The sequence below is a fragment of the Coregonus lavaretus genome (genome assembly GCF_964263955.1).
Source record: "Coregonus lavaretus genome assembly, chromosome: 4".
Taxonomy (NCBI): domain Eukaryota; kingdom Metazoa; phylum Chordata; class Actinopteri; order Salmoniformes; family Salmonidae; genus Coregonus; species Coregonus lavaretus.
In genome coordinates, this window is record NC_139991.1 from 62765361 (window position 1) to 62774225 (window position 8865).

General features: G+C 42.7%; 1 protein-coding gene across 1 annotated transcript in view; it reads right to left on the reverse strand.

The window, feature by feature from the left end:
* LOC311127505 (laminin subunit gamma-3-like) overlaps positions 1–8119 on the reverse strand; it is a gene marked incomplete at both ends in the record, with an annotated part of 68886 nt that extends 60767 nt beyond the window's left edge. Inside the window, 2 exons of the mRNA XM_084159328.1 lie at positions 3718–4022; positions 8104–8119. Of these exons, the coding sequence (XP_084015454.1) occupies positions 3718–4022; positions 8104–8119 (321 nt within the window). The remainder of the gene's footprint in view (positions 1–3717; positions 4023–8103) is intronic.
* Positions 8120–8865: the final 746 nt, after the last annotated feature.

Below are 8865 nucleotides of genomic sequence, written 5' to 3' on the forward strand. Positions count from 1 at the left end.
CCATGCCATTAAAGCCCCTTGAATTGAATTGAATTGAGAGAGAGAGAGAGAGAGAGAGAGAGAGAGAGAGAGACATCGTTACAACACTGTATATAGCCATAATATGACATTTGAAATGTCTCTATTCCTTTGGAACTTTCGAGTGTAATGTTTCTTGTTCAGTTTTTATTGTTTATTTGACTTTTGTTTATTATCTATTTCACTTACTTTGGCAATGTAAACATATGTTTCCAAAGCCAATAAAGCCCTTTGAATTGAATTGAAATTATTTGAGAGAGAGAGAGAGAGAGAGAGAGAGAGAGAGAGAGAGAGAGAGAGAGAGAGAGAGAGAGAGAGAGAGAGAGAGAGAGAGAGAGGGGATTATTTGCTGCTACACTGTATGAACATCATGGACGGCTAACACTGCGGTTAATATGTGTGTGTGTTAAAGCGACTCTTAAAGTTCCACACACACACACACACACACAGACACACAGACACACACACACACACACACACACACACACACACACACACACACACACACACACACACACACACACACACACACACACACACACACACACACACACACACGCACGCACACACACACACACACACAATGTAATAAACAATGAAAAATGGCAGAAATTCATAAATAACACAGTATGACTAATGACTTGTTCTCATAAGGACATTACTTGTTCTGTTGTTAATAATGTACAAAAAACTATGATTGTGACGAAAATAGATGATCTCTGTGACACCTTAAACATAATTATTTCCTTAGTACTCCCATAAAAAAAATACAGTACCTTTATTGGCCCAATAGTTACATCATTAAAAAGCACAAACATTACTTAATTTTAAACGACCTAGACAGTTAGAACCAAGCCCCTTCCTCGTTCATTGTACATAGAACCCCCCTGATGCCCCACACCCCTACAAAGTCCCCCAGATGGTTTACCAGACCAAAATATATATGCTCCGGTGTCAGGTAACCTAGCGGTTAAAACATTGGGCCAGTAACCGAAAGGTTGCTTGTTCGAATCTCTGAATTTACAAAGTGAAACATCTGCCAATCCAATGTGCCCTTGAGCAAGGCAGTTAACCCAGGTGCGCCATTCATAATGGCAGACTCTGGCTGTGGCCCCACTCTCCGAGGGCATCTCTGGCATGAGTGAGACATGAAAAAAAAACACATTTCCAATTCACACGTGTTTAAATTACACACTTGTGCATGTCTGAAATAGGACAAATATAAGCAACCAGAGTCTGCCCCAAAACTAGGCATGTACACCACCCACCCAGGACAGAAAACAACCCTACCAGCCTGGAACATGAAAAAAACAGATGCTTCACTGTCAACTCCTCCCTACAGAACAGACATCCCCTCCCCAATGATGGATCAAGGAGCGACACGTATCTGTTCGTAGTGATTAGCCTGTGAATAATCCAGCCATATGCTTTTCTATGGGCTTATACAGGGAGCGCCAACATCCTCTCAGAGAAGAGCCCAGTCCCAACCCCTTGGCCACCCTCTCGCCCTCAGCCCATATAGATTATCTTTCTGAGCCACCTTCACAGCCACCAAGTACAGAGCCTTTTTGCTGGCTGTGCAAAAAGCCCCCAGCTACGGAGTCTTGAACGATAGGATCATTTCCTCACCCTCCTGGTGTTCCCCTGCAGCGGCAGCACTGGTGAAAGGAGGTAGGTCAGTGTCATTCATGGTGAGACGGTCCAGTCTCTGCCTACTCCCCAGCAGCTCTCTGAACGAGCCCGGAAGCGCAGAATGGGCCCAATCCACCACCTGCTGCAGCAGCCTGGTTGACTTAATGGAGGAAGCCTCCTCCATGTCGGTCACTGGCAGATTTACACCCAGCCTCTCCTTTCAGGTCACCCAACTTAGTGAACCCTGCTCTCACAAGCCTGGCCTGCAAGCCGGGTTGAGAAACAGTGGCTCCTCCATTATCCATGCTATCTGTGAAACATCTCTGTCAACAGATTTTTCCACTCCCAAAGCACAGCGTAGTAGAAAGGAGTAATGGCTGATATATCGACCTGTTCCAGATCCAACAGTAACAAGGGCCTGTCGTACCCAAGGTCGCCTGCTCTCCTCACAGCAGTCCATGGAGTGTATCTCCAGCACAAGCCCTGCTGATACAAAAGTCTCTGTGCAGCTTGTAGACTGTCAGTAACACAGCTGCGCATGTCCAGTGTTGACCAAAAGAAAGCTTGAGAGAGAGAGCGAGAGAGAGAGAAAGAGAGCATGTGTGTGGTATCCGGCTTTATCTTGCTTGCGTGGGTTGCTGTTAACATCTGAAATGTGTGTGTTTGTGATGTGTGCACAGCAGTAGTTATGTCTGGGAGCTGGGAGGGAGGGAGGGATGGACACTTAAACTCGTTAGAGGCAACTTATCAGGAGTACAGCCATATTTACATACATTATACTCTGGGAAGAATAAGGGGAAGGTTTGTAAAGGTCATTGTCCAAGTGCTGAGAAAGCTGACTCCATGCTTCAGCTGATGAGCCACAAGCATAGAAATATGATCTCATTCTAGTTCTGTGGCCACAAGGCAATACACACAGAGATGAGTACAGAGTCTCCATTCCCATATTTTCACTTGAACTCACTATTATGCAGGTAAACATTACTATGGCAAGTAAGTTCTCAACCCCAGTTGATGGGTGCACACTTTTACGAACAAATACACAACATTAAATTAAACTCACTCACAAATGCACAACTACACACAAAAGATGACTCAATCACAATTCATGGCATTGTCAGGATGGCTGACCATAAGAGTCAAGAATCAAACACATCTTATCCGTGGCTTTCTCCAAGGTGTGACGTTCCCACAGACTGGGCACGGACACCGTTGGAGGTGTGAAGACAGATTTGTGGTTAATGATGGTCAGTTCAAAGAGGGAGCGACACAGATGTGAGCTCCTATCATTTAGATAAGAGTTGTGATGATTAAATTCAAGAATGCATGCAATATTTTCATTTTTGTTTATTGTTTTGGCCAATCAAAGATATGTTAATTAGACGATGGGAGATACTGAGATTTGGTGCTCTGGGGAGAATAAAAGATGGGTTGAATCTCTGTTCATGGAGTCATTGTAAACCAATCTCCTGGTGATACGTTTCGTATGCCATAGTGTGTTTTCCATACTTTTAGACTTAAATATTTTGTATATTTTGATATTGAAGACTTCTGCTATGCACCATTTGATAATAGTATTCTTATTGCATTACTGTAATAAATCGTACTTTTAAATGGATATGTACGGAAGTCCTCATATTTCTGAGTAATATTCCTTCAATTATTATTTGATGTATGGTAAATGTTATTCACACTACACATAGCATACTGTATATACTTGGCCTCTAACTATGCATCTCTGAGATAAGATTATCTCAATAATTTAATGCTGGGACATTATCTCATTGTCTCTTAACTTCTTAATAATTGCATAACGGTTATCTTGGACACATGTAACTTCTAGCATTCTGAGTGGTGATGCAAGGCTCACTACCTTGTCTCGACCCAACGGATTCATTTATGGTCTTATAGCATTAACATAATTGAATATTATATTATGGTCGTATTCCTCCTACATTCATTTCTGTCATCCTCAGTCAAAGTGGATTTTCACTAATCCACACACACACACACCCTCCCCTCATCCCACCCTCCCTCCCTCCCTCCCTCCCTCCCTCCCTCTCTCACCTGTAGCACAGCGCTCTGGTCAAAGTTGTATGCACTGGGTCGTCCCTCCAGGGTAGAGAAGGCCACATTGCCCCCGGTCAGAGGGGAGATGTCACTGAACTCGTCGGTGCAGACTGCCATCCTCTCATCGTCCCCCGGGCGGATGTATCCCTTGGCGTTCTTCCCATAGGTCTTGCTACAGGAGGCGCTGTAGTACTGGTAGGGCGTCCATGGTCCATCCTCACTTGTTCGCTTGTAGATGGCAAAGCTCTCCGGTCGACTGGTGTAGAACTTGAGCCGCACGTAAGTGATCTCAAAGGCTTTACCTGTGGAGATACAGGAGTCAGTCTACTACAGTGTGAAGGGGATGCAGGAATTAGTCTACAGTAAAGTTATGTAGGGGGGATGTGCCAATGAGCTATCGTCACGTGACCTTGGGTATTTCCCCCCATATCTCCCAAATTAGGGTTCCTGTCAGACAACACCAATTTGTGTAGGTCTATGTGATGCCCTTAAAAAAAAAATATATATATATATATATATATATATATATATATATATATATATATATACACTACCGGTCAAAAGTTTTAGAACTCCTACTCATTCAAGGGTTTTCTTTATTTTTACTATTTTCTACATTGTAGAATAATAGTGAAGACATCAAAACCATGAAATAACACATATGGAATCATGTAGTATCCCAAAATGTGTTAAACAAATCTAAATGTATTTTATATTTGAGATTCTTCAAATAGCCACCCTTTGCCTTGATGACAGCTTTGCACAATCTTGGCATTCTCTCAACCAGCTTCACCTGGAATACTTTTCCAACAGTCTTGAAGGACTTCCCACATATGCTGAGCACTTGTTGGCTGCTTTTCCTTCACTGCCGTCCGACTCATCCCAAACCATCTCAGTTTGGTTGAGGTCGGGGGATTGTGGAGGCCAGGTCATCTGATGCAGCACTCCATAACTCTCCTTCTTGGTCAAATAGCCCTTACACAGCCTGGAGGTGTGTTGGGTCATTGTCCTGTTGAAAAAGAAATGATAGTGCCACTAAGCCCAAACCAGATGGGATGGCGTATCGCTGCAGAATGCTGTGGTAGCCATGCTGGTTAAGTGTGCCTTGAATTCTAAATAAATCACAGACAGTGTCACCAGCAAAGCACCCCCACACCATAACACCTCCTCCTCCATGCTTTATGGTGGGAAATACACATGCAGAGATCATCCGTTCACCCACACGCGTCTCACAAAGACACGGCGGTTGGAACCAAAAATCTCCAATTTGGACTCCAGACCAAAGGACAAATTTCCACCGGTCTAGTGTCCATTGCTCGTGTTTCTTGGCCCAAGCAAGTCTCTTCTTCTTATTGGTGAACTTTAGTAGTGGTTTCTTTGCAGTAATTCGACCATGAAGGCCTGATTCACACAATCTCCTCTGAACAGCTGATGTTGAGATATGTCTGTTACTTGAACTCTGTGAAGCATTTATTTGGGCTGCAATTTCTGAGGCTGGTAACTCTGATGAACTTATCCTCTGCAGCAGAGGTAACTCTGGGTCTTCCATTCCAGTGGCGGTCCTCATGAGAGCCAGTTTCATCATAGCGCTTGATGGCTTTTGCGACTGCACTTGAAGAAACTTTCAAAGTTCTTGACATTTTCTGTATTGACTGACCTTCATGTCTTAAAGTAATGATGGACTGTCGTTTCTCTTTTATTATTTGATCTGTTCTTGCCTTAATATGAACTTGGTCTTTTACCAAATAGGGCTATCTTCTGTATACCCCCCCTACCTTGTCACAACACAACTGACTGGCTCAAACGCATTAAGAAGGAAGGAAATTCCACAAATTAACTTTTAAGAAGGCACACCTGTTAACTGAAATGCATTCCAGGTGACTACCTCATGAAGCTGGTTGAGAGAATGCCAAGAGTGTTCAAAGCTGTCATGAAGGCAAAGGGTGGCTATTTGTAGAATCTCAAATATAAAATATATTTTGATTTGTTTAACACTTTTTTGGTTACTATATGATTCCACGTGTGTTATTTCATGTCTTCACTATAATTCTACAATGTAGAAAATATATAAAAATTGAAAAACACTTGAATGAGTAGGTGTTCTAAAACCTTTGACCGGTAGTGTACATCTGTAAACTAGGGAAAGATCTAAGGCGCAACTCTGCATTCAAAAACTGAAATAGTAGTCTAGTAGTCTAGTAGTGTAGTAGTGTAGTAGTGTAGTAGTGTAGTAGCCTAGTAGTCTAGTAGTCTAAGAGTCTAGTAGTCTAGTAGCCTAGTAGTCTAGTAGCCTAGCAGTCTAGTAGTCTAGTAGTCTAGTAGTCTAGTAGCCTAGCAGTCTAGTAGTCTAGTAGTCTAGTAGTCTAGTAGTGTAGTAGTGTAGTAGCCTAGTAGTCTAGTAGTCTAGTAGTCTAGAAGTCTAGTACCCTAGTAGTCTAGTAGTCTGGTAGTCTAGTAGTCTAGTAGTCTAGTAGTCTAGTAGTCTAGTAGCCTAGCAATCTAATAGTCTAGTAGTGTAGTAGTGTAGTAGCCTAGTAGTCTAGTAGTCTAGTAGTGTAGTAGTGTAGTAGTCTAGCAGACTAGTAGTCTAGTAGTCTAGTAGTATAGTAGTCTAGTAGTCTAGTAACCTAGTAGTCTAGTAGTCTAGAAGTCTAGTAGCCTAGTAGCTTAGTAGTCTAGTAGTCTAGTAGTCTAGTAGTCTAATAATCTAGTAGTCTAGTAGTCTAGTAGTGTAGTAGCCTAGTAGTCTATTAGCCTAGCAGTCTAGTAGTCTAGTAGTCTAGTAGCCTAGTAGTCTAGCAGTCTAGTAGTCTAGTAGTCTAGTAGTCTAGTAGCCTAGCAGTCTAGTAGTCTAGTAGTCTAGTAGTCTAGTAGTCTAGTAGTATAGTAGTCTAGTAGTCTAGTAACCTAGTAGTCTAGTAGTCTAGAAGTCTAGTAGCCTAGTAGCTTAGTAGTCTAGTAGTCTAGTAGTCTAGTAGTCTAATAATCTAGTAGTCTAGTAGTCTAGTAGTGTAGTAGCCTAGTAGTCTATTAGCCTAGCAGTCTAGTAGTCTAGTAGTCTAGTAGCCTAGTAGTCTAGCAGTCTAGTAGTCTAGTAGTCTAGTAGTCTAGTAGCCTAGCAGTCTAGTAGTCTAGTAGTCTAGTAGTCTAGTAGTCTAGTAGTCTAGTAGCCTAGTAGCCTAGTAGTCTAAGAGTCTAGTAGTCTAGTAGTCTAGTAGCCTAGTAACCTAGTAGTCTAGTAATCTAGTAGTATAGTAGTCTAGTAGTCTAGTAGCCTAGTAGTCTAGTAACCTAGTAGTCTAATAGTCTAGTAATCTAGTAGTATAGTAGTCTAGAAGTCTAATAGCATAGCAGTGTAGTAGTCTAGCAGACTAGGAGTCTAGTAGTCTAGTAGTCTAGTAGCCTAGCAGTCTAGTAGTCTAGTAGTCTAGTAGTGTAGTAGTCTAGTAGTGTAGCAGCCTAGCAGTCTAGTAGTCTAGTAGTCTAGTAGTGTAGTAGTCTAGTAGTGTAGCAGCCTAGTAGCCTAGCAGTCTAGTAGTCTAGTAGTCTAGTAGTCTAGTAGTCTAGTAGTCTAGTAGTCTAGTAGTCTAGTAGTGTAGTAGTGTAGTAGTCTAGTAGCCTAGCAGTCTAGTAGTCTAGTAGTCTAGAAGTCTAATAGCATAGCAGTGTAGTAGTCTAGCAGACTAGGAGTCTAGTAGTCTAGTAGTCTAGTAGTCTAGTAGCCTAGTAGTCTAGTAGTCTAGTAGTCTAGTAGTCTAGTAGTCTAGTAGTGTAGTAGCCTAGTAGCCTAGTAGCCTAGCAGTCTAGTAGTCTAGTAGTCTAGTAGTCTAGTAGTCTAGTAGTGTAGTAGCCTAGTAGCCTAGTAGTCTAGTAGCCTAGTAGTGTAGTAGCCTAGTAGCCTAGTAGCCTAGTAGCCTAGCAGTCTAGTAGTCTAGTAGTCTAGTAGTCTAGTAGCCTAGTAGTGTAGTAGCCTAGTAGCCTAGCAGTCTAGTAGTCTAGTAGTCTAGAAGTCTAGTAGCCTAGTAGTGTAGTAGCCTAGTAGCCTAGTAGTGTAGTAGCCTAGTAGCCTTTCAGTCTACTGCTACAATGGGAGAGAAGGGTTGGAAAAAAAGGGTAACCTACACAACATGAACCTTCTCATCAGTTGGTGAGAAGAATGGGGGATCAGCTTCATTTCACAGGAATATACAAATCTCCTCTAATCTCTCATTACATGTACTGGTATGAGACCAGACATGAACCATGGGTCTTCCAAACATAAATGTCTGTTTTGATAGCTACACTAATAACATTAAGCAACTTAAGCCTTTGGAAAGCAGACAGCCAGACAACATCTCAGAGCATGCATTGGCTTCCTGTGGGACCGATTTAGCAAAACCTCACATCTGAACGCCGGCATGGTTTCCAGACAGGCAAGAAGGCACACACCTCAGCGAGGGCCCTGATTAGTGGGTATGCTGAGCACACCACGGTGGGCCTCAAAGGTAAACTAACCAACCAACCAACCAATAAACAAACAAACAATCACAACATCCGACCCTTCAAGGGGGGACTGTGCATGTCACGGAATTAAAGATGTCATTGATTTGTTTATGTACCTCTAGTGCCTTATTAACCATCTATCAGGCTGGAGAGGAGGAGATAAAGGGATAAATAGATAGACAGATGGAGAGAAGGAGGGATAGAGAGAGAGAGGGAGAGAGTGGGGGAGAGAGAGTGTGTGTGTTTGTGTGTGTGTGTGTGTGAGAGAGAGCGAGAGAGAGAGAGAGAGAGAGAGAGAGAGAGAGAGAGAGAGAGAGAGAGAGAGAGAGAGAGAGAGAGAGAGAGAGAGAGAGAGAGAGAGCGAGATAGGGGGGGGGGGCATGAATAGAGAAAGAGGGAGAAAGAGATACAGATGGAGGGAGGGAGAGGGGATGAAGACTCACACTTTATCTCAGGGATTTTCTCTGATTCTCAACTGAACTAAATTATTTCATTATTTCATTATAATATTCCTTATAAAAGGAAAAAGCCAAAGCTGAGAAAAGCAAAATTCACCCCCTGTCTGGTGGATCCCTGGCAAAGAGGAGATTTCCTCTGCATTTCCTTCGTGGGGTGTTTGAGGGGGATTTGGCAGGCTCCTTGAAACTTCTAGCTGTAATTGGT